This window comes from Martes martes (assembly GCF_963455335.1).
Source record: "Martes martes genome assembly, chromosome: 1".
Lineage (NCBI taxonomy): Eukaryota > Metazoa > Chordata > Mammalia > Carnivora > Mustelidae > Martes > Martes martes.
The window spans coordinates 2,958,962-2,984,019 of NC_137888.1; the positions used below are offsets into that span (position 1 = coordinate 2,958,962).

Consider the following 25,058-nt stretch of genomic DNA (forward strand, 5'->3'; position numbering starts at 1 on the left):
AAAAAAAAAAAAAAAAAAACCCCAAAAAAACAAAACCCAGCCAAATTATACAGAAATGAAATCTGAGTTTGTGGGCTTGTGGTTATAAGTGAAGAATATTAGATAGTAAAAGATCAGCGCATCATATTAATGCTGAAATATAGAAGGATAACGATGCGGAATGGAGTCACCAGACCACACATTCATGGGCCTGTGTTAACATCTGACAGCACGCACAAAGTAAAAAGCACCAGAGGAGACATGTGAAAATAAAAATAAGCTTAAAACCATTTCAATTCAGACTGGATTAAAATGAAAAAGTTTGGGTTATCCCGCAATTTGCTGAGAAAAAGATCTTCAGGCAAATAAATCTTGTTGGCACAAGTACTGTAAGAATTCAGAGCGTGAGGCACGTGATTCATCACCGCAAAAAGATCAGAATGACCAGGCTGTGCTTCGTCTGATGCTCAAGCACGATTCTGTAAGTTTTCATTTACAAATGCTCTGCATCTTGTGATATAATGGACGAGTTTCCTTAAATCTTTGCTATTTAGTCTCCACGGTTTTTTAAAAGAAGTTTTCCTTACTTCCCAAGGTTGTAACTTATAACATGAAGGCAAACTTCAAGGTCAGTTCAAATACATGTATCATAGTTAACTTTATCTGCTCGAGTGTGTGTCATGGGACATTTTAAAAGATGTAAAGGATGACTGGAAAAGAAGCTGAATTTGCTCACGAGCCTCGTGATGACTGGCCCGTCTAGGATCTCTGTGGTCTTAGTATCACTATCCTGCCCTGCACAGACACTGTAAACTCACTTGCATGCGGGAAAAACATCCCAGACCATGCGTATGGACCTCCCCTGTCCCACCTAGATCCGTCTAACAGAAACGTTTGCAGATTCATTTTCAGAAACGCTGGGAAGTCTCCTGCCTCCCCTGAGGTTATTGCCCAGCGGCAACCCCTCCGTGGGTACTCCCTCGCTTTTGCCTCCTCTACCTCTTTTCCCCAAACTCTGTGCCCCTTGTCCTCCCATCTTCCACCTCCATGAAAATCCCTTTAGCCGCACTGCCTTTAAGGAAGTCTGGTTTTTTGCCCATGCATCCTGCTCTGCCGGCAGCAGGTGCCCTCGATGTCGGGTAATAAATTCATCCTTGATTCATGCAGGAGGTGGGGTTAGGGTCAGCATTTTCCTGGTTTCTACGCCTCCTGCCCATCATCGCTCCTTCACTCTTCTGTAACAGTAGCTGCTCATTTAAGCGAGTTTCTTGTCCCATTCATGTACTTAGCAAATCGTGATTGGGCGCGGACTTCTCGCCAGGTGTTGTGCTGCAAGCTGGGGTGCCCACGACCTTCCAGATGAGGCATTTGTAGTCTGGAGAGACATTAAACCAATCAACATGAACACAAATACCGGAAAGGCGGGGAAGGCTTCCCTGACTGATGAGGCCACTGACATGAAACTGCGTGAGCGTCAACTAGTTACAGCGAACAGATGGGGTGCTGGGGGGAACATTTTAGGCAGAGAGAATGGCACGTGCCAAGGCCCTGGGGTGAGTGCACCGTGCCGGTGCGTGGGAGGGGTCATGGCGACCGTGCGGAGACGGGCCCGCCGCGAGGAGGCTGCGGGGCGGACGGGGCCGGGCACAGGCAGCTGCTGGAGCACGACGGACTCGGGTCTTCGCCGAGAAGCAACGAGAAGCCCCGCCGGCTTCACGCAGGGGCGGCTTTAAGCGAGCCGCCGGCCTCGGCGTGGCGGCGACCTGCGGGCACACGGGCAGCGGCGGCCGCGCTTCGGACGGCGGTGGAGGGAAGGGGACCCGAGCGGCGGGGCGCGCGGGGGGGGAGGGGCGGCCGCGGAGGGTCCCTCCAGCGCCGAGCTCCGAGCACCCCGGGGCTGCGGCGCCTCCCCCGCCCGCCTCTTGCGGGCACGTCTACTGGGAGCCCGGCCGGTACCCGCAGGACCACGTCGCCCGGCCGCGGCGGAGAAAGACCCGGAAGCGGGCCTCCCGACGCTCCGCCCGCGTCCCCTCGCGGCCGTCCGCGCCCCCCGCCCCCCGCGACGACCCGCCGAGCGGACGCCACCGACCGGGAGAGGGCGGGGAGCACCTTCTGCGCATGCCCGGCTCCGCCACCGCGGGGGGAGGGGGGACCGAGGGGCGTCCCTGTGCGGCGCCGGCGCGTGACGTCACTGCGCGGCGCCGGCAGGAAGCGGGGCTCGGCGGCGCACGTGGGGGGCGGCGCGGCGGGCGGGCGCATGGCGAGTTGCGCGGGGCTGGCGCTGTGCGGGCAGGCGCTGGTGGTGCGGGGCGGCCCCCGGTTCCTGGCCGCCTCCACCGCGAGCAGGTGAGGGGGCGGGGCCTGCCGCGGGGGGCCCGGGCTGCGGGCGCGCGGCGCGGCCTGCACAGTCCGAGCCCTCGCGCCGCCGGGGCGCCGTCCGCCTTGGGGGACCCCGGCGCGCTCTTCGCCGGCGCCGTCTGTCCAGACCCGCCGGGGGGCGGGTCACGGGGGCGGCGCGGGCCGGGGCGGGCCAGCGCGCGGTCTCGGGGTGGGCGGCCGGCCCTGCTGGCGGGCGCCGGGGGGAAGGCGGCCGCGGCGCTCGGGGAGCGGGTGCGGCCTGAGTCCGGGCGCCGGCCGCCTCCCCCCGTCTCGGGGCGTGCGCCCGCCCGCCTCGCCCGCCGGCCGCGCCCGCTCCTCGGGGCTCCGGGGCTTCCCCTCCGGTGCGCCCGCCCCCGGCTCAGGCTCCTCCCCCGCCGCGGCCCGGGGTTCCGTCGGTGCGGATCCCGGAGTCCTGTCCTGGGCAGCGTCGGCGCCTCCGCCTTCCCCCGGTTTGGCTCATGCTTGCAGGGGCCGTGCGTCCCGTGTAGACGCGGCCTCTCGGCTCGAAGCCCGAAACCCAGCGCTCTCCGTTTTCACCGAAAACTCACTCGCAAACTTGCGGTGTGTTCCGGGGATGTGCAGAGGCTCGCGGTACCCCGTGCCCCTGGGAGACGCGGTATCACACTTGATAGGACGCTTGATACATAACAAGTGCACTAAATCCCTCGGTTTTTTTAAAGACTTGTTTTTATTTGTTAGAGAGCGCGCCCGTCAAGCAGGGGGGAAGGGAGGGGGAGACTCCGCGCTTACCGCACCGGGCGCGCCATCCCAGGCCCCCGGAACATGACCTGAGCCCAAGGCAGACGCTTCACGGAGGAAGCGTTTTTTTGTTGTTCATTTTTTTTTTTTTAAGATTTTATTTATTTATTTGACAGAGAGAGAGAGATCACAGGTAGGCAGAGTGGGGGGGGGGAAGCAGGCTCCCTGCTGAGCAGAGCCCAAGACCCTGAAATCATGACCCAAGCTGAAGGCAGAGGCTTAACCCACGGAGCCCCCCAGGCGCCCCTGTTGTTCCTTTTTTAAAATACGATTTCTCCTCTGTGCCTCCTGTGGAAATGGAGTGATGGTGGCAGACTTGGTGACTCAGAGAACTACTTTTCCCAGCCCCACACTGTTCGCGGGAAGAGCCTGAGCACATTACTGCGGAGGCCATGCAGTAGGGAGGAGATGGGCATAAACTCGCCATCGCTCAGGGTCTCACTCCTGTGCTGGCAAGTGCTTGACAGCCACGAACTTTTTGGGTAGTTGAGACATTTTTAAGCGGTGGCCGCGTTAAATTTGGATGCAGGAATCTCACCAAAAAACATGAGCCGTCTTGCATGGATTTTCTAGGGTGTGAAAGAATGATGTATTACTTCCTGTTGAGTTTTTGTCCTCATTCGTTTTACTTAGCCGATTTTTTGGGTACAGAACCATGCCAGGTGTGTGTGGCCCACCTGAAGAGACGAAGCAGGTAAAGCCGCATAGCGCGTCTCTGCGGTACTGTGCCCGGACGGTATCTTGCTGTGGATAAGACCCTTACTTTATCGGGTATGAGAATATTGGTGCTCCAGGGGAAAAAAATCTCACATTTTTACTCATAAAGTGTTCTGTTTAAAATCTCTCTGTTTTCTCTTAGTGATGATGACGTTCCCTTCACATACGATTGCAGTACTGCGGAGAAGTCACAGGAGAATAAAGGGTGAGATGATGGGGCGGACTCTTAAGGCCTGATCGTGCTCGGACTAAATGGGACGGGGTAGCCCGAGAGGTAAATTGTCTCACTGAGTTGCCTTGGCACCGAATTCTTCGTTACTGTTTACACTGCCCTGTGGATGAACCAGGTAGGACCACAGGAAGGAAACGTGGAGCTAAGTTTAAATTTGGCCTTAAGAATAGTAGGTTTTTTCTCAAGACTTCCAGTTTCTGTCCGTAATTAACTCCTGTGGACATCTTGAAATAATGCAGTAGAATTTGATATGCGTTGAAGTTAGCTTTAGTTAATTGAAAGGTAAGGGAAGCAGAGTGTGATAATTTCGTATGGTGCCTTTTTGTAGTAGAATGGTCTTAAGAGCTCAGTTTTTTTTAAATGCGATTTAATCCTTGACTCTGGTCTTTGATTTGTTCTTGGCCGTGAGGGAGTGGGCCATGTGATCTCTGATGGTCTTTCTGGCTCAGCTCTTTGGATTCCGGTGTGTGTGTGCTGAGAGATTCTTCCGTTTAACTAGATTTATTCCTTAAAACTTAGAGCTGTTCTGAGCCTCCCCTCGTCTGCTTAATACACGTTTGTATTCTGGCTCCCTGAACCTCATGCCGTTTTCTGTCCTGCTCGTGTCATAAACGCACAAGGCCCGCCTGAAGGAGTGCGGCCTTGTTTACTCAGGTAAGCCCTAATGGTCCTTGTCCTCTTTTCCTCAGGGAGGACGGGCAGCCCGTGGAGAAGGGGAGTGACACGATCCTGGCGTCCGCCTTCTCCAAGTCTGGCAGTTATTTCGCTTTAACTGATGACAGTAAGCGTCTGATTCTTTTCCGTACAAAACCATGGCAATGTCTGAGTGTCAGGTATGAAATGCTCACGTTGAATCATTACCATGTTGAACGCACAGCTTACGCTTGCATGCCCAGAGCAGTAGTGACCGTGACGTAGCGAACGAGCGGCTCACACGTTGTCTCGGCCGTGTGCCAGGCGCTGTTGTCGATGCCTTATGTGTGTTGACCGACTGAGTCCTTGAAACAGCCCTCTGCAGGGGGCGGGGCCGCTCTCACCCACACGCCTGGTGGGAGTCGGGACTGCTGATCCCGGTCCGTCAGCTCAGAGGGCAGACCGGGCGCTGCCCCTGGTCCCTCCGGGTCCAGTGGGTGTCCCTGGCCCCCGTGGCATCCTGCTTTCCAGGGTCCTCCAGCCTTGCGCTGGCAGAAATGAGGAAAGTCGGCAGCCTTAGAGCAGGTGGGGGGTGCTGGGGCAGGCCCTGGGCAGGCGTGCATTTCTCTTGCTCCGACAGTGTCCCAATAGTAAGTTCTTTATTTCCTCACGTGGGTGAGGGCTGGCATCATGGGGCAGAAATACCCACACGGAGCAGAGTCAGCCCGCATCCTTGCCTCTCGCAGGCCGCACGGCTTAGCTGTCCCTGGAGAGTAAGCGATAAACAGGCGCAGGTCGTGGTGTTTGAACTACCTAACAGCGGAGGTTAAAGGATTCCACTTTGTAGCTGGCTCACAGCTGTGCCGTAGAGGACTTCCTCGTCTTACTGTCCAGGAGGAGAGTAAAAGGACAGGTGCCGGTGGCGGTCTGTGTGGTGTGTGCATGCCGCTTAGGGGTAGCGTTTCATCCTGCACTTGGGGCCAGTGGCCACCACACAGCCCGCCGACTCGCCCCTGCCTCCTGTCGTGGGGCTTGCACCTTGACCGAAGGGCGGGTCTCGGGGCTCCTGGCGGGGCTCTGGCCCTTCCCTGAGGGCTCCTGGCATGGTGCAGGGTCTGCAGGGGAGGAATCTAGCCTTCTTTTGACCGGCAGCGGGTCCCTGTGGCTGCCAGGCTGTTGGGAACACAGGGCAGGGTCTGTGGTGTGTAAGGCCCAGGATGGGTGTCCAGGCACAGAGTCCTGTGTGTATCCGTCCAGTTCCCTCCGCACTGTGGCCCGTGGGTGTTTGAGGGGAAGATGCTGTGTTTTTGTTTTGTCTTTGGAAGGTGGTGTGTTGGTGACTTCGCTTGGAGATCTAGGAACTCAGGGTGGGCAAGTGGAGGTTGGCACCTGGTTTCTTCCCCCGTAATTGGTTTTTTCGTTGACATCAGCAGACCAGTTTTGTGTTGGAGACCTCTGCGTTGGGTGTGCCGGGCCTCTCGTATTGCCTGTGGGGGTCTGTGGTGCATGCAGACGCTGCTCGCGGGACCCCAGGCAGCTCCCATCCCGTCTGCGTCAGCCGCTGGACGGAGGGGTCGGGCCAGATTCGCGGGTCTAGGGGCTGCGGTTCTCAGGTTGTCTTGTCCTGTGGGCGTACACTGACCTCAGTGTAAGGTGCGTGCTGCCCGGTCCGGTGGCCGTTAATGCTTGGTCAGGGGCACACACAGACAGACCCCTTGCTCAGACAAACAACCATCCTCTATGCAGCTGACGCTCAGTTCAGCGGTGCGGGTGTCCCGGCTCCCGAGATCCACATGGGACCGAGAACTGCTCACAGCTCGCTGTCCGGCGGCTTTAATATTAATCACGCAGGGTTTTAAGGAAAAGCCCAGATGGAAATGGTGGGTAGCTGGGCTTGGTTTAAAGTTTCCGTTTACAATGACAAAGGCCCAGAACCTAGGCCAGGTCTTCTGAGTTAAAGATAGGATACTTGGGGTGACTCGATATTTTCTGCCGTGATCTGTGCGTTTGTTAGTGAAAAATGTCACGTAGGAAATCACACCATTTCAGAAAATTGCCTGTACTGAAATGCTGCAAGTGTGCGGAAGGGCAGAGCCCCAGGAAATGAGGTGGTTTTCCCGCAGCTGCTTGGCAGCTGGAGGTATGTGGCATCGGGGAGCTGGGTGTCCTCAGTGCCCGGCTGGGCCTGGCGGGCCACAAACTCAGTCCATGGAACAAGTGTGGCTCTCTGGAGGGGGGCTTGAGTGGACACCAAGTGTGGGGGATTTCAGGTCTCAGCTACCTGACCAGTGGCGTTCCACTTGGCAGTGGCCGAGGGGAGAGGGTCAGACGCCCCTGGGGGGCGTGAGGATGGGAACGCTGGGCTGTGAACCCCGTGACTTTGGAGGGAAGGGGGAATGGAGAGATCCCGACGAATGGTGAGGCCCATGTCTTCTGATGGCGCAAAGCGGCCAGCCCACCCACTGTCCGGTCTCATGACGTGCCCGCCCACGCCTGCGACCCGACCCCTCAGGTCCTCACCCCCACCTGCTCCGTGCAGCGTCCTGGAATCCCCCCAGGACTGACTTGGCCTGAGAAGATGAACCGCCCCCCTCCCCCCAACTGGCAGAGGACAAAGGGCCCAGATTCCCGAGGGAGCTGGGGCGGGGTGCTGGGCCGAGTGCGCGCCGCATGGTGCTGTGGGCGCGGCCCCGGCCGTCATTCTGGATTGGGGGCTGTGTGGCCTCGTGAGGGCCTCTCTGAAGGCGCGATGGCGTTCCGTGACGCGTGCGCGGAGAGCTGGCGAGCCTTGCTGGAGCCCGCGCTCGCTCTTGTGTTGTTTCTCCGTGGTACGTTGCTCCTCGTCCTTCCGTGCGCTGTCCCCCGGCTCCGGGAAGCGCGGGAGCGGGTTCCGCCGCTGGGGGTGGCGGAGCCCGGGGACGCGGCTGCAGGCCCTCTGCCCTGGGTTTCCCGTCCTCCGTCCCTCTGCTCCCGAGAACGTGGGCGGTCTTTGGTCCTTGTGCTGGACTCGTGGCTTCTTCCAGCTTGGGTTTCTATTTCAAGGGACGTATGGGGCTCCCGCAGCGGGGAGCCGGGGGGCCCCGTTTGCACGGACACTGGCTCCTGTTGGAAGGTGAGTCCCCTTCCACACCCTCTGGGGACAGAGGAGGGCAGGGACCCCACCGTCTGGAGGAGAGCCGCAGACGTAGGCAGTGCAGACAAGCTGGTGTTGGTGCGTGAAGCAGGGTCACGCGTGGCATCTGCTGTAGGTTGAGAAGTTCAGGTCTGTTGCCCTGTGGAGACGCCAGTGGACAAGAGGTGGACTGTGTGAGCGCCGGTGGCAGGAAGCCGCATGGCCCCTGCGCCCCGCCAGTAGTGAGACCCGGAGGGGTCGGAGGGGTTGCCGTGTGTGCGGCAGGGGCCGTAACTTTGTTTCTTAGGCTGGTGCAATATGGAAGCAACTGGCAAATGTGACTGATCTGGTGAATCTGGCCCAAGGGTTTGAATTTAGGCGTGTGTTAACCGTCCCGCAGCCTGAGCCGGGACGTGGCCCCCCCAGCAGTGTGTGCCTTTCGTGGTCGCTCGCCGTCCTCCGGAGTCGTCCCCGCGGAGAGGGACCGCGAGTGCCACGCCTGCCGCCAGGTGCGTCGCCCCATCTTCGGAGGCGTGTGCATGAGCAGCACGTGGGATTCCCGCCCGGCTGCCCTCCCCCTCCCCTGGGCTGGGGCATGGACTTGGTGGTCCTGGACGGGAAGCTGCAAGGGTAGGAGGCCCGCGTGGTGCGTGCGCTTCTGGTTCTGATCAGAGCACGTTGGGTGTTTGTGGAGCTGACTGTCCTCCCCAGAACGCATAATAGAGGTGCTGGGGTAAAAAGCAAATAAAGGGGAATTCTCCCGACATTTTATTATGACAGTCTCCAAACAGAGCAGATGTGAGATGATTTCGTACCGGACACCTGAGATGTCCACCACCCGGATTCCGCTATCACAAAAGCAAAGAAAGATATTCCAAAGTTAAATTGGCCCAAGTCATTGGCTTTGTTTCTGTTCTCTTAATTACTTTATTTTTTTGACACCGCCTGTGGTGCCTGGAAGGGGCGATGTGGTGTGGAGCTGACCCGCCAGCAGAAGGACCAGCCGGCAGGTCTGTTGGCCCACCTCGTGCCGACCTGTGCAGGCCAACGGCGGGCATCTCTTGCCTTCCAGGACCGTGGTGAGGAGGTGCACGGCCCTGACCTTCACGGCCTCGGAGGAGAAGCTTTTGGTGGCCGACAAGTCTGGGGACGTGTATTCCTTTTCGGTGTCCGACCCGCAGGGATGTGGCAAGCTTGAGCTTGGGCACCTGTCGATGTTGCTGGATGTGGTACGTGGGTGGTGGGCCTAGTTAAACCTGCTGCAGCCCGCTGGGGGCGGGGGCAGGGCGTCCGATGGGGAGGTGAGGCCGGGTCTGTGAGCCCAGCTGTCAGAGTTCGGGCTCTGGGGCAGGGACAGCTGCGCAGATCCGTGGGCGGGGCTTTGTGGGAGTGAAGTTCGGGAAGGTGAGGCTGACAGGGTGACTGTCTGGGCCACTGGGGAGGTGGCTGGGTACTTCTGCATGTAAGGGACAGCTGGGTTGGGTGACCCGGTAGAGGAGGCGTGTGGGAAGGGCAGTCACCATCTCAAGGCCTAAGCTTGTCCCCAAGCTTTATGGGCCTCACCCGAGTGTCCTTCCAACCCTGAGCCAGGAGCGGTTTCCCCGAGAGGCCCAGCAAGGCTGTGGGCAGCCGGTGGGAGGTGGAGCTGGGGTGGGACCTAATGAGAGAGGCAGGGACAATGACAGAGGGGTTCTTGAAGGAAAGCCCCCAGGACGCGGTGACTGGCTGGCCATGGGGACAGTTGAAGGAGGAAGGAGAGGGAGGGTGCTGGACGCCGGGGGGTGCGGCAGGGGCAGGGAGGGGCCGCCCTGAGTTGGGCATCTGGACGCCGCCGTGGCACGGTGTAGAGCTGGGGACGGGTTCTGGGGGTCGGGGTGGGCGGGCCAGCTGTGGCGTCCCTCACCGGCAGGTCTGTCCTTTCTGACCCCGTGTGCAGGCCGTGAGTCCCGACGACCGCTATGTCCTCACTGCCGACCGGGATGAGAAGATCCGGGTCAGCTGGGCCGCGGCGCCGCACAGCATCGAGTCCTTCTGCCTCGGGCACACAGAGTGAGTCCCCTTCCTGCCCCCAGGATGAAGCTCGGGCTCGGAGCGCGGGTGGGCCGCTCGGCTTGGGCACCGGTGGTGGAGCTGGGACCACCTGCTCCTTGGCGAGGGCCTCGCAGGAGACGGACAGCGTGGCATGCTCAGCACTGCCCAGCGAGGCCCCGTTCGGCGCGGGGTTCCACCCAGGGGCCGTCAGGACCCCTGCCGCCTCCTTCCCTTCCCTTCCCGTGTGTTTCGGGGAGAGGTTTCCTTCTCGGCACCAAGGTCTCAGAGCCCAGGGCGTGGTCGCCACACACGGTGGTAGTGGCGTTGCCCACGGGAGCCAGCGTAGCCCGTGATGTGAGAGGCCTTCACTCTTGACCGCTGCCTCCCGCCCTAAGCACTCACCGGAGGTCCCCGCACTGGCCTCCAGCCAAGGGCTTGTTTCCAGAACGCTCCTTCCTTGGTGTAGACATCTGTCAGCGCCAGCGGTGGTTGGCAGCCAGGAGAGGGGTGCGTGCGGGGGGGAAACATACTTCGATAATTCGAGTGATCCGGGACTTACCATCACCTCTGAGTCTGGGCGGTGGTCCGTCCTTTATGACCTTTTCCGGTGAGTGGGCGCGGTTCCGGTAATTGAATTTTGACGTCTTGCGAGGGAGGCGTTTCTGAGGAACACTGCTCTTCTCGGGCACGAGGCTAATTACAGCGAGTGGAGAGGGGGAGCCCTTTGTTTTGTTTGCTAAAGCCTTTAACGTTTAATTACTGGAGGCAGGGGAACACATTGGAGAGACTTAATTTAATTCTGAGATTGCTTGTGATTCTTTGGATTTGAATGGAATGTAAGGTGACCTCTGCGAAGGTCGCTGGGGGCCTGGTTTGTGGCTCCTGACGGCGGATGTGGGCGTTGATTCGGCTGTCCAGTAACCCAGCCCCCGCACTTAGGCCCCGTGAGCCTCACAGGCCTTCCACGAGGTGCCTCCCGGGCTCTGGAATGGCCGTCCCTGCGCCAGGGGAGTCCTCGGGCCAGCCGGTCGCGGGCCTCGCCTGGAGCCGGGCGCTAGTGGTCCCGTTACCCCCGGAGAGAAGCAGGGAAGCCTGGCCCCCTTGCGGGGCTAGAGGCTGGCTCACAGCCGGCAGACTCCGGGGGACTTCTGGGGACCACTGGGTGCGGGGCTGCCCCCGGGTAAAGGACAGGAGGTCTGAGTCTGTCCGCGGGACAGTGTCACTGCTCGTCCTCCGTCCCTGCTCCGTCCTGCTCATCTGTCCCTGAGGCTCCCTGCCGTCACGGACCTTCAGGGAAGGTTTCGGGTGTGAGCAGGGCCGCTGGAGTGAGCAACACAGATGCTCCGGGATCTTTCCACCAGCGTGGCGGGGGCCCGCTCCTGCTTGGGGGCTGTCGTGGCTGTTGGGGCCCGGAGAATGACACGATGTGGTCCTCACGCTCGCTCAGTGCTGTCTAGCTGTGTGTGGGAGCCGTGGCTGTTTTTGTTGGGGGTCAGGGGTGTAGGAGGGGGGCGGCTTCTCTCCAAGATGACCGGTGGGCCGAGCAGATGCCACAGCAGCGGCCTGGAGCTGGGCTCCCTCCTCGCCTCTCTCTTCACTGTAGGTTCGTGAGCCGCATCCTCGTGGTGCCCGACCGCCCTGAGCTCCTGTTGTCCTCCTCCGGGGTAAGTGTTTCATTCTGCTGCGTGCACCTGCGGGCGCCTTTCAGCAGGGGAGCCGTGCGGAGGGACCGGCCCGCCCGCCACGAGCTCCTCTGTTCCCCGTTTGGGTGCTTTCACTCGGTGGGTGGCCACTAGATGGGGCTTGTTTTCCGAGTTTTGGAGCAGACTGCGGCTGGCTCCTTCCCAGGGCCTTCCATTGAGGGGCACGTGTGCGTGTGTGTGTCACAGACACACACTGCAGTGGGGTGTGAGGAATGTGTTCTCAGAGCTGTCACATCCGTACCAGCCTCATGAGCTCTGTTCTGGCAATTGCTGGGAAGACCCCTTCTGCGTCCCGGGGACCGGGCTTCCGTGCCGCTCTTCAGCCTGGCCCTTGGGCAGGGCCCCTGGCCTTGGCCGGGGCTCTGATTGGGAGCGAAAACTTATGTGTCCTGGTAGTTGGGCCTTGAAGCATCGATGGTTCAGTGATCAGAGACTCGGGCCTAAGGACTAATCTTTAAGAGGATCGTTAAGCAGTAGCTTTCGCCGAAGCAAAGGTTTTGAGTTACTGATGGTGTCTCATTCTTTCATGCAGCTCTGTCCTGTCCCTCTTCTTGTTTTTCCTTCCCCTTCCCATTTTATGGGACTCAGGTGCCTGGCAGCGGGGGCGGGGGGGGGTGCACGGAAGGCCCCCGGACCTCCTGAGAGTTAGGGTTTCTGGGTGGGCACAGCGGTCTCCCTGGCCCGCTGCAGGCGGCCGGCCACTGGCCACTGCGTGTCTGTGCTTCACTCCCTCCCCACGCCTGTGTTCCCGCAGCGTCTGCCATCCTGTGTGCCGTCCTGCGGCAGCAAACCGGAGAGTGCGTGTGGCTGGAGCCCCTAGAGGCAGCAGGTTTTGTGGATTTTGCTGTACCTACGCCTTGAAGTCTTTTTTATGATTAAAAAAATATTTAAGCGCCCAGAAAAGTAGAACAGACACCTTTGATTTTGGCACCAGTTTGGCCGGCTTGTGCATTTTGCTCGTGATCCTGTTTGAAGACGTAGCAGGGCTAGCACTCGGGCAGCGGCGGGGCGGGGGGTGCGCTGCCCGCCGTGTGCCCGCACCCGCAGAGCGCACTGTTCGTTTCCGGTAGAAGCACCTGTACTTGGCAAGTGGAATTCTGCCGTTCGGCCGGCAGCGGAAGATGGTCGTGGCGCCCCTGCAAGGTGTGCCCACGGGCCCCACACCCCTGTGACGGCCCCACGTATCCAGAGGGCGGTGGAGAAACAAGAGCACGTGTTTCCCGCGAGCTCTCCCGCCGTCTCCGTGGTGGGGACGCCGTCTTGCCCATCGTCCCTTTCTTTCCCCGTGGGCTGCACCTCCCCTGTTCCTGTCGATCCTGTCTGTCTGTCCTGCTGTGTTTGGAGCAGTGCCTCTGAAGGGGGAGGGACGGTGCGTCGTGACGCTGCTGTCCTGGGTCCTGGAAGTGCCGTTAACCCCCAACGCCTGGTGGGTGGGCGGGCTCCTGGGTGCGCGGGCCCAGAGCCCGAGGTGAGAGCTCCTCCCAGGGGTTTGGTGGTTTCTCCAGTCGCTGTCTGTGCTCCGCCTGCTCCGCACTTGGGCTTCAGCAGTCTGCGGCCGTTCCGAGCAGGTTTTCGCTGCCGGATCTGTTTCTCCTTTTCTGGACGTGTTCGGGGCCCTCTCGCCCTGTGCTCTGAAGTTGGGGATGATGGGGGCCGGGCCCTGGACACCGGATCACTCGGTCAGCGGCCCCTGTGGTTCAAGGTCCTTGGTCCCAGGAGTGTCGTCACTGAGCACTTCTCCCCCAGTCTGTGTTGTGGGATGTTGGGCTACGTTGGTTGCCTGGTTCGTTTTCTTTCCCTTGGCCTCTCTCGTGCTCTGCTTCTGCTTCTGGGACTTCTCCTCAGTTCTGTTTTGCCGTGTCCTGTAGGGATTCCATTTTGCTGTTCCTGGTAATCGTCAGGAGCCTTTCCTTGTCCTCAGAGTGTCCTCCTCTTGTCGTGCCCTGGTCGTCGGTCCCGACTGCAGGACTTTTGCTCTCCCCGAGCTCGCATGTGTGTTTCCTTCCCCCTGTGTGCTGTCCGCCTTTCGCGGATGTCCGGGGGTTGCATCTGTCCACGTTTGGTGGGGACAGGGTACTGGCCGGCACGGTGGAGACTGCATCTGGGGGCCCACGGTGTTGGAGCCGGGCACCCACGGGCCATCTAGGGCAGCCCTGTTCTGGTGGTTACTTGGCCTAGTCTTCACCTTTCTGGGCGTCAGGCCTGTCCCCGTGCTCCGGGACGTGACTGGGGAGGGCCGGTGGTGTCCCTCGGCATGGATCTGGCGTTCCTGAGATGGTGGTCTCTCGCTCCCTGGTTTCTGGTGGTGAGCCTGTAGCTCTGCCAGCCGCAGGGGTGGGGAGTCCGGGCGCTCTGACTGCTCCCCCACTGGGTGGCCGTGCTTCTGAGGCCCTGCTGGGCCCAGTGTGCTATGTCGTGGCCTCCTGCAGCCAGTGCCTGCCTTCGTCTGCTCCCAGGTGGCCTCACTTCTCTGTTCTTGAGTCTTCGTGCTTTGGGAACATGCTTTCCCGTCCCTGCAGAAGGACGCTGGGGCAGGCGTACTTGTCTGCCGCTTCCCTTCCTGGTGGGTACTCGTGCTCCCGCCTGACTGCACATACCCGGCTTGGACGCTCCGGGGGACTCGCTGTTCTTCCTTTTCTTCCAGGCGTTTGGGAACTCGGCGTGCGCGGTCCCGTCTCCTTGGTTTGCTCAGAATCTGGGCTTCAGGTGTGCGTGGGCTTGTGTGCACCTGTGGTCCGCGATGGGCTCTGGTGCACGGGGTGGGGGCCCCGGGGTACAGGCCAAGTGGCTGAGCCGCTAGGCTCTGCCTCCATCCCGGTGTGTCCTGATTGGGCCCGAGGCGTGTCCTGGTGAGATCTGTGACGAGCCGTTGTTAGTACGAGCGCTCTCCAGCGTTCGTGCCTGCTTTTGGAGCAGTAAGGCTTTCCGTACATGTGCCTGTTTCCTCGTCTTCCCCAGAGGACAGGCTCACGGGTTTCCACCCGCTCCCGAACAGGGATGTGGGACAGCTGTCCTGCTCAGCAGCCCTGCCCACGTGTCTCCTGTGCAAGTGCCTGACCCTTGAAGCGTCCGTGTGTGTGTGCGCACATGTGCGCACACACACGTGTATCCTCCTGGCGCGAGTACAGCGGCCGCAGTCTTTGACGTTCTGCGTGTGACCAGCAGCTTGTCTCGTGTCTTTTGCCCCTGCTGTCGTGTGGGGGCACGCGCGTTCTGCTGATGATTGGCGTGACCGCACAGCTGTCCCTCGCGGCAGAGCGTATGACCTGGGTGCCGCGGGGCGGTGACCCGGCCCCTGTCGGGAGCCCCCATGCTTGGAGGCAGTCCTGCCTCTCCGTGCGCGGGCTGACCTGTCCGTGTTGTGTGCAGGACTGCACCCTGAGGCTCTGGGAGTACCGAAGTGGCCGAGAGCTGTACTGCTGTCACCTGACCAGCCTGCGGGAACCGGCGGAGCCGTGGGGTGACAAGGTAATGTCCCGCTTCCGGCTCGGGGTGATTGCGGCTTGTAGGGCGCCTCTCCAGTCCCTGGGGTCCTGGGAACAAGCCCACGTTTGTGTTGGAGACGTGTCCTTGCTGTCAACACAGACGCCTTCCAGCTTGGGAGAGATGGTGGACTTCAGATTCTGAAGGTGCCCAGTCCCGTAAGCGGAAAGTAACTTTGATCTCCCCTTACTGCGTGTGAACGAGCCCGGTACAGAAGTGTCTCCTCCGGTCCTGCTCGGGAACGGGAGCGACCGGTGCCTGAGCAGAGAGCCTATCAGGGAGCTGAGCACCCTTCCTGCGTCTCTCCCTCCTTGTCTGCCGTGGATTAACCTCATGACCACTCCTCATCCCTGGGACCCCACACCGGCCAGTGTATCCCAGGGTCAGGTCTCCTGGGGCATTGATTGTGAGAGATCTTCAGGGGAGAATGGGCTGCCTTTTGGGGTGCTCTGCATTCTGTCGTCATGGACACCCTGCTCTCTGGTGCTCCTGGGCTGGTGCCCTGCACGGCTGAAGTCCAGGCTGGTCACCGGGGGGTGACCCCACCCATTTTCCTAGAGGCTTCTCTGGGCCTGGCGGGGAGGGAGCATTCCGCATCCACGGCTCTCCAGGCCCGCAGAGCCGGCAGTCGTGGTTTCTTAATGACCAGGGTCCTGGCTGTCATCAGGGACTTTTGCACTTTTCTCTGGAGCCCCCGTGTGGCCCCCTCCCAGCCTGCAGGAGGCTTGGCCAGAGTTGAGGGGCTCGTCTGCCTCGTTCTCGGGTTGGCTGCTTTCTTTCTGCTCTGCAGCCACCGCCCTTACTTGGCCTCAGAAGTGGGCAGGCCAGGCCTGACCGTGGGCCAGAGCCTCAAGGACCCTGGGCCTGTGGCCACCCAGCCAAGTGGCGCCTGGGTCCCCAGGTCAGCGGACCCTGCTGTTCTGGCTGCCCGCTCACGGCGCCTCCTGCTTGGGTGTCTGCGGCCCTGGTGCCCACCCCCCCACATGGCGCAAGGATGCCTGATTTGTTTTGGTAACTTTTTCACCCTCACGGTCTCAGTTAAGCTCTTGGTGGGCTCGGATGGTGAGGTTGACTTTAGTCTCTTTAAGAGGCGGGGGGTAGCGTGCGGCAGAGAGGACCACGAACCCGCAGGTTTCTGACCTCGGGCCTGGGACATGTGGTCTGCATGAGCTGTGGATGGCCCCGTCTCTTGGGCTTCTCACTTCGTTCCTGGGAGCCCCTGGGGCATGGCCCCTGCCCCTCCGACTGGGCTTAGTGAACACCAGGCCTCTACTCCCACTTCTCCAGGGTGTGTGGACCTTGCACACACAGTTGTGTCTTGTTAATGATCCCCTGGGTTCAATGTCCTCTCCTGTTCTTGACCAGTTGGCTTCAGAGACGTTGAGGGAAGGCCAGAGCTGCAGAAAGAGAGGCCTCTGCCATCCGCCGTGGCACATTGCAGTTGTGAAACTGGTTGGCTGCTGAGCCTTTTTTTTGCTGATTTCCAGAAAGTTCCTGGACTGTTTCATTATTTTCCTTCCTCGACCGTAGTGGCACCTGGCAGGCTCTTGGCTGTGTCTGATCTCAGTGTGAACAGAACAGTCCCGATCCAGGTCCCTGACAGGTGACCATGTGGTCACGTGCTCCTTTCCTTGCAGAGGTCCGCGGCGTCCAGGATCGCGTACTGGGGCCAGGAGAGCTGCGTGGCGCTGCTGTGTGACTGGTGGGTGCACTCGCGCGCCGACGGCCTTGCTCTGGGGGCCTGCACGCCTGCCGTAGGAGGGAACACGCGGGTCGCTCCTATGGCCCCGTGGGCCGTCTCCTTCATGGGGAGGCTTCACACACTTTTGTTCATACAGCCTGTCCCGGCGGTGAGTTTTACTCCGGGAGGATGGCCATTGCCAGACGGAGGTGGGTTCCTTTCCTTAGGGTGGAGTGGCGCGCTTTGACTTGCTGTTTAAAGTCACTGGCCTCCAGCTGGGCTTGGTGCGTGATAAAGTCCCACCTTCGTCAGCTCCACCCGAGGGCTGCTCCCATTAGAGTCCTAAGCCCCGACCTAGGGCTGCTCACAGTGGGACCCGCGCTAGGGCTCCCGGTGCCGCGGAGGAGGATTTCGGGAGCACGTGCCCCTCCCAGCCCCCCATGGCGGGTTCTGGAGCATCGCTCCTGTGCTAGGTAGGGACCCTGTGCTTCTGCACGGCTCATTTGTCCTCACAGCAAGTCTGCAGTGGGCATCTTTGTTTTAAAACAAGGCTGCAGGGGTGCCTGGGTGGCTCAGTGGGTTAAGCCTCTGCCTTCGGCTCAGGTCATGATCCCAGGGCCCTAGGATCGAGTCCCGCATCGGGCTCTCTGCTTGGCAGGGAACTTGCTTCCTTCTCTCTCTGCCTGCCTTTCTGCTTCCTTGAGATCTCTGTCTATTAAATAAATAAGTAAATAGAATAAATAAAACAGGGCTGCAGGTTAGAGCTAGGTGGGCCCTGGGCCCAGTGCCCCGTGCTGTCGGCTGCTCAGGTGGGACAGCCCCCTTCCCCACGACCTGTTCCTTTGTCCTGTACTGGTTCCCTGTCAGAGCAGGACCAGCTAACCCTGAGCTCCCTTAGACTTCTGTTACCCCTCAGTTCCTGGGGCTCGTGGGCTGGGAACTGGCTCGGCTGAGTGTTTCTGGCCGAGTCTCTCATGAGCTTCGAGTCAGGATGCCGGTGGTGGGTGGTGGCTGGGTCTTGTGATCCGGGCACTGTGCTGAGTTGCTGTCCGTTGTGCCGTCGTACCCACATGGGCCCCGTCGTACTTGTAATCATTTTTCTCTCTTTCTTTGCGGAAAGCATTCCCGTGGTCTACATCTTCCAGCTCGATGCCTGCAGACAGCAGCTGGCTTACAGACAGCAGCTGGCTTTCCAGCACAGAGTGTGGGACGTTGCTTTCGAGGAGGGCCAGGGACTGTGGGTCCTGCAAGACTGCCGGGAAGCCCCCCTTGTGCTCTGCAGGCCTGTGGACGGCCGGTGGCAGGTGAGACGCATTGGGCCTCTGCCGCCTGTATGGCTGAGGTGGGGGTGTGCCAGCTGCGCCCGCCTCCAGCTTGATCATGTCTTGGTGCTGGGGGCTGCGTCCTTGTGGAGGCCGGAGGACTCATGATGGGGGTTCGGGGAGCAGGGGTGCCCAGCCAGCTCATCTGGTGTCATGGTGCCTGTGGTGTTTCTTCGTGGGGTAGTTGCCTTCACGGGCATAGTTTTTTCTTGTGCTTGTCCTGGTCACGTGTCTTTTTAGTGGAGAAGCCAGCAGTTGGTCGGACTTGGCTGTAGGTCCTTGATGTTGGCAGGCTTAGGGTGGCTTTGTATCTGGGGCATGGAATCAGAAACAGAGAAAGGCGTGTGGGCCGTGGGCCGAGTGAGCCTCTCCTCCCTGGGAGACATGTGAGCCTTACCCCTTCTGTGAGCTGGCTCGCCCGTCTGTAGAGCCGGGCCGTCTGCTGCCTGTGCGGGGTCTCCTAGGACACTGGGGGGAGGGATCTGGTAAAGCCCACCAGAGCGCTGTGCGGACAGTTCCTTCTTTACCAGAGCTTGCTTGACTGAGGCTTTGGAGATGCCCCTGAAGCCTTTGGGTATTTTCGTCTAAAAAGTACTGGGGAACAGAATGCCACTAGCTGGCGTGTGTCACCTGCCAGGCTTCTCAGACAAGGTCATACGAGTGATGAGTGAGGGTGTGGGACGCTGGCAGCCCACGCATCGTGGGTCTGTGTCGTGATGCCACGTGGTGACTGCTGCGTCTGTTGTGCCAGCATGGCTGGCTGGCTTTGCCTGGTGCTCCCGAGGGCCCAGCCGCCTGGACCACGGCTGGCAGGTCTGTGCCTCTGCGCGCTGCACTGGGGCGGCAGTCCCGCGTCTTTCCGGTAAATGTCTTCCGTTTGTCTTCTCAGGCTGTTCCCGAAAACGCCGCCTTAAAGAAGGTCACCGCCCATCTTCAGGGGAATTGGGCCATGTTGGAAGGTGAGCGCGTGGGCATGGCCTGCTTTCCGGGGCGATGTCCAGAGTTGGCCGTGGACAGGGCCAGCTTGCAGAGTAGCATACGCAGCAGGATGTGTGGCATGCGCCCGTGTCCCTGTCCAGAAGGCCGGCAGCTGGTTGGGGCACCGAGGAGCTGACCCGTGCCCGGGCAGTCCGCGTCAGGATGATTGAGCTGCATGGGGACCGGGGTCAGGGTTGGAGTGCCACCTACCCCTCTGCCTTCAGGGCCGTGTGGTGCAGGTCCCCCGGGAGGGGCCGGTACTTGGTGGGCCTCTGCATGGAGTGGCAGGGCAGCTCACGGGCCCTGACCATTGGCTTTGAGCAGCCACAGTGTGTGGTTCCTAGCCACAAAGTCAGGTGTGGGGACCATCAGTGGACTGCCCGTGGGTGTCTAGGGCCCAGGGCAGGCCCCAGTAGGAACACCAGGCCGAGGGAAGGGGAAAGGCCGTGGTGGGAAGGCGATCCCCCTTCCTTGTGGGACTGTAGTCCAGGTGGAGAGCGGCCAGGCGATTGGAGCCATGTGTCCTGGTCAGCAGAAGGGCCCGTGGTGGGCACCACATGCTGCCCTCCCGTAGTCCTGAGAAAGTCATAATGATGAGACCTCGCTCCGTTTCTTTTTTTTTTCTTAAGAGATTGTATTTATTGGAGCGTGTGGGTGAGTAAGCACATAGAGCATGAGCGGGGAGGCAGAGGGAGAGGGAGAAGCAGGCTCCCCCCTGAGCAGGGAGCCCGGCTCAGGGCTCAAGCCCAGGACCCCAGGACCCCAGGACCATGACCCGAGCTGAGGGCAGATGCCCAGCCAGCTGAGCCACCAGGCGCCCTGACTTCCCTCCATTTGTTTTCATAGAGGAAGGTGAACCTGTAGTTACAAGCCTCCAGAGACCCAGTGATCCTTTCTTTTTTTTTTAATTTTTAAGAGTTTATATATTTATTTGACAGAGACACCGCGAGAGAGGGAACATAAGCAGAGGGAGTGGGAGAGGGAGAAGCAGGCTTCCCGCTGAGCGGGAGCCCAGCGCGGGCTTGATCCCAGAATCCTGGGATCACGACCTGATCTGAAGGCAGACGCTCAGTGACTGAGCCCCCCAGATGTCCCCCGTGATGCTTTTCTTGGGCAGAGACCTGAAGCGACTGTCAGAAGGATGACTGGTCACCCAGCATTGGGAGCCAGACGCTTTCATTTGAGTAAAGGAATTACTGCCTAGAAGACATCTTTCAAATTATTCCCCAGGGACAAGGCAGAGTTCTCCGAACTCGAGAGATTCAGACGTAAATTCTGTTTCTGTTGACAAGTAGCAGTGATCTAAATGTCTCGTGGAAGGCGTTCTCGTGTGATTTGTTGGTTCTGGGTCCCAGGGTAGCTTCCATCCCTGCTTTTAGGGTGAAAGTCCCAGGGCAGTGACAGGGCTGTGTCCTCCCCAGCCCGGTGCGCGTTTGCTTCAGCAACACTTGTCGAGTGGACCTGTGTTAGGACTGCGTGGGGGACACGAGCGAGTCTGCTTCCCACGGGCACGTGCCGCCCTCCCTACTGGGGCCTGGGGCCAGCGCGTTCTGCTGTGGCTCACCCGGCAGGGCCGGCCCGGGGCGGGCTTCGCTCCCCTGAGCTTCTGCAGATAGAGCAGCCCATTCGCCATGCAGGGGTGGGGGAAGGTGCGAGGGGAGAGAGCTCGGGCAAGGCAGGCCGGCTGGGCTTGAAAGTCACAGGAAGGGTAGGGACGGCGGAGCGAGCGGGGAGGTCACTGTGCAGGGTACAAGCGTGGACATTGCTGACGGTCCCTGTGGAGTTTGTGGCCAGGGTGAGGTCCACCCCGTGGGGCTGGTCTGTGGTCTTTATGCCCCTGAACCTCGATACTTAGATCAGTCCGCACCTGTTATGTTGCTGTGCGGTGAGTAACCTGCACTTGGTGGGTGAAAACACCACTTTCCGTCTCGCGGTGTGTGTGCGCGTCCTGAGGCTTGGTGGTCCCGGCGCCCGCCCGTGAGGACTGCATCCCCGGGGGTGGGATCTGATGCCGGGCACCCGAGTGGAGGTTGGCGGCGTCCCGGTCCCTCGCTGGCTGCTGGCTGGAGGTCACCCCCAGTCCCCAGCACAGGGGCCCCCGTGGGGCAGCTGACGGCATGGTGGCAGCTCTCGTGCCTCGTCTCCCAGCAGTGACCTGGCTTTTGAGTCCAGCTGGCATGGCCGCCAGGAGACGGGCCCCGTGGGGGTGCCTTGGAGCACGCGCTGCCAGCCCACGCTGAACCCCGGGTCAGTCCCACCGCGGCGGGGCCTCGCCGGCACAGTTCTCCCCATCCCACCCACCGTCTGTTCTCGTTCCTCCGGCACAGGCGTGGCTGGTGTGGACGTGGGCTTCAGTGGTCTCTACAAGGCCACCTTCGACAACGTGACTGCCTACCTGAGGAAGAAGGAGGAGAGGCTGCAGAAGCGGCGGCAGAACCCGCCCCCGGGGCCAAACGGGCAGGCCAAGAAGATGAAGCCCGAGGAGGCGTCCCTGAGGTGCTCGTCCTAGCTGCCCGGACTCGGTGCGCCCCCTCCCTGCCGGTGGCTCCTCTAGGAAGCGAAGGGGCGGTGTTGTTCCCGACCCACGCTAGGTGACAGTCCGCTCTGCACTAGCTCGGCACACACGGTTCATCCTGAACTGGTGGGTGTCCTGGGCTCTAGAAGGTTCTGCTGCTGTGCAGAGGCTCCCCTGCCTGGAGTCTCAGGCACCCCTGGGTGAAGGGAGGCTGTGCCACGGGTGACCCCGCTGGAGAGACTACGAGCAGCGCCGGTGCCCCGCAGCGCTATTGCTTCCTGTCAGAGGCGCTCGGACCCGCAGCGCGGCGGTGGCGGTGTGGCGCTCTTCCCGGGACGCCGGACGCGTTTGCCTCTGGGGCGTCCATGCGTCACATGTGTTCGTGGCAGTGCGATGGACAGTCTGCCCCCGTGTCTCTCTCTCGACGGTGCCCGCGCTGCCCAGCACAGAGGCCGCTGGCCTCGTGGGGGTGGAGGACCCCGGCCCTCCGTCGGCAGCTGTGTTGGGTCCCCGTGTGGTGCCCGCTCAGGGAGTGCAGCCGCCGCCGTGTCGTGAGCTCGCTAGGAACACAGGGCACGGACTCGGCTGCTCTCGAGGTGTGCGAGGACCCAGGAGCCCCGGCAGGAACTGTTCTCCAGGGAAATGGTGGAGGCTGTCACGCGCGTGTGTGATTTCCCCGTGAGCTCTGCGCACGCGACACACAGACGGGGGGTGTCCGATGATTCTAATCACCGATCAATAAAGATGAGCTTTTTGCAGCTTCTGGAAACGTGTAGCAGCCACATGCGGAACTGATTTCCAAATACACTGAGCAAAACCACTTTTGATGCGTGTACCGTTTGCGACTGAAACGGCCCTCCGACACGAAGCGTTTTTGGGTGGTTGGGTTCTGTGGGCGTGGCTGCAGCTTTGCGTACCGAGCTTTTAGCCACTTCCCAGGGCTTGCTCTCAGATACGGGAGAACCGTGTGTGTCCGCGAGGGCTCTGGGGAGGGGCTTTTGGGATACTAGAAACAGGTGGTTCTGTGTGTCGGAAGCTGGAACGCTTCAGCTTTTCCCCAAGTGCCTTGCTTTGCTCCGTACGCTGATGCCGGGACAGTGCTGTGTGTGAGCTGCTCAGGGTCCCTTCCAACAAGGGCGGAAGTGTTTTGTTCAAGGGGCAGAGGGCTCGTGCCTGGGACAGGACTGGGGGTGTTGGGGCTGGGGTCCTCCTGGAGGAACCTCGTTAGCACTGCGCTGGGGTGCAGGCACTGTTCTCACTGATAATCTGCTTTAGGATTCTGGGTTTTAGAAGAAATTTGCCGCTGCCTGTTTTTGTAGGACCTGTGAGCTTGGAATGGCTTTTACGTTTCCGTGTGGTTGAAAACAAGAAAAATAGTATTTCACGGCGTGTGAAAATCATATGCAATTCAAATTCCAGCTTCCTTAAATAACATTTTACTGGGACACAGCCGGCCTGCTCGTGAGGTGCGGTCTCGGTCTGTGTTGGGCTCCAGCAGCAGAGCGGCCCAGTTGCACAGACGCCAAATGGCCGGCAGAGTCCGAGGTATTTATGATCTAGCTCTAGCCGACGACTTTGTCGATGCTTCTTTAAAATCCCTTTTAAATCCGTGTAGTTTTAAAGCGAACTGGTTCATTTTTAAAAGACGGAACAAACACTCTTCTTCTGTGTTCGTGTTGAGCTGCTTTCTCACTAAACATTCATCGTGCTCCCCGTGGGCAGGTGCCTTGGAAACAGGGTCAGGTTGGGAGGGGTCCCCGGGTCGCCGGGCCAGAGCTGGAGGGTGTGTGACGCAGGTCCCCGGCACCTGACAGGGAGACTCCGATGTGCCTGCCTGTCTGAGGCCGTGCCGGGCAGCCGGGTGGGATCAGGATGGAGTTGGGGGACCACGGCCGTCACCGTCTTTCCCGTGGTTGCTTTTTTTTTTTTTTTTTAACCCGTGGTTGCTTTCAAATTGCTTTGATTCTTGTCACGGTCACATGTGCATGTGACCGAGACCAAACTCTGCGCCCTTCTCCCCCAACCCTATTCCTTCTCCCAGCTGCTGCTTTCAGCTCATTTCTCGTGTTCAACTTGGCGCAGCCCATGTCCTCTGCGAGCCCCAGCGCTGCCGACAGCAGTGATTGTGCCAGCCGATGGGTCGCGCTCCGTTGGCGCACATGGGTGTCTCTGTCCCCCGTCTGTCCCAGCACATGCGGACTCGGGCTCTGGTGGCAGGTGGGGGCGGAAGGAGGGAGCACGGGGCCCCTTCTGCAGCAGCAGCGTCCCCGGGGGCTGTACCTGTTTGGGGCAGAAGTGGTCTCCTGGTCCCGAAACCCTGCTGACACCTCTGGAACGAGGCCATCTATAAGGTGAGGGGGCCGTGTTCCCGGGAACCCTGCTGGTAGCTAACTAGTCCGTACCCGGGGGCCCCCGGCTGGTGCAGACGTTTCTCAGTTGGTCAGGCTGAGCTCCCACCGTGGTGGCCGCCTGCGGTGTTGGGGGGGTGTCTGTGGTTCCGCCTGCGGGCCTGCTGTGGGGGCCAGGGACCGAGGACTAAGCTTCCCCACACACCTCTTTAATTGTGCTTACCTCCCATTTTCCGTTCTTTCTTAGTTTTTGTGTGTTTTACATTTTGGGGAGATTCCCTGGGTTTGTTCCAGTTCATTTAGTTTAGAAGATTTTGTTTTTAAGTGATCTCCGTGCTCAGTGTGGGGCTCGAACTTGAAACTCTGAGATCAAGAGTCACACGCTCCACCAAGCGAGCCAGCCAGGCGCCCCCGGCTTGTTTACGGATTTACAAAGTCTGGTCGTCGTGGGTGGCTCCTTCCGTTGGTTAAGCGTCCGACTCTCGATTTTGGCTCCTGTCGTGATCTCAGCGTTGTGAGATCGAGCCCCGTGTCAGGCTCTGTGCTCAGTGGTGAGTCTGTTTGGGATTCTCTCTCCCCCTGTCCCCGGCCCCTGGAACCACAGGCGCACGCACGCTCGCTTTCTTTCTCTAAAATTAATGAATAAAAGCTTTTAAAGAAAATTGGGTTGTCATGTTTCTTAATTCTCAGCCCTTTCTGGTCCGTGTGCCTTCTGATTTGGTTCCAGCTAGAGGTTCCCATAGTACATGCCCCAGACGGTCCCCAGCTGAACGCATGCGTGTGCCGGGCCCACCAGACTCAGCTGAGGGGTACCCCCGACCCAGGCTGGGCCAGCAGACAGCTTGCCTTATCTTGCTTCAGGCGTCCTGGCCCAGCCCTTCTGGTGACCGTGCCCTGCCCGGTGGCGTCGGGTTATAGATGTTCGCACTCTCCCTGCTGCGCAGCGTTCCCCCAGCGGTGCGTCCGTTCTGCCAGCGCGGTTTTGAATAGTGTCCTGATTCTGGCTGCGATGAACGTCCTCGTCCTTGTCGCTGGGAACCTACGTGAATGCTTGGGGTGGGTATGTACGCAGGACCCGTGGGCTCGTAGTTCGGCAGGTGTTTGGCCTCGATGGTCCTTGCCTGTCCTTGTGGCTTACCCACTACCCGCCCCCCCCCTCCCCGTGGACTGTACAATTCTGTGTAGT

At 60.1% G+C, this 25,058-nt stretch overlaps 1 protein-coding gene across 3 annotated transcripts; it reads left to right on the forward strand.

Annotated features, from left to right (window-relative positions):
- Positions 1-2,185: 2,185 nt before the first annotated feature.
- On the forward strand, positions 2,186-22,349 carry WDR4 (WDR4 tRNA N7-guanosine methyltransferase non-catalytic subunit). 3 transcript variants are annotated; one of them, XM_080824457.1, is made up of 11 exons: positions 2,186-2,325; positions 3,977-4,039; positions 4,756-4,899; positions 8,884-9,040; positions 9,748-9,860; positions 11,446-11,506; positions 14,915-15,013; positions 16,666-16,730; positions 17,830-18,013; positions 18,921-18,990; positions 21,337-22,349. In XM_080824457.1, exons 1-11 carry the CDS (start codon positions 2,237-2,239, stop codon positions 21,516-21,518), a joined length of 1,227 nt encoding a protein of 408 aa, XP_080680583.1. In that variant the 5' UTR covers positions 2,186-2,236; the 3' UTR covers positions 21,519-22,349. The 3 variants fall into 3 exon arrangements, with proteins under 3 accessions (XP_080680583.1, XP_080680584.1, XP_080680585.1); XM_080824458.1 differs by having other exon boundaries at positions 2,193-2,325; positions 4,756-4,847; XM_080824459.1 differs by lacking the exon at positions 2,186-2,325 and adding an exon at positions 3,763-3,888.
- The last annotated feature ends 2,709 nt before the right edge of the window (positions 22,350-25,058 follow it).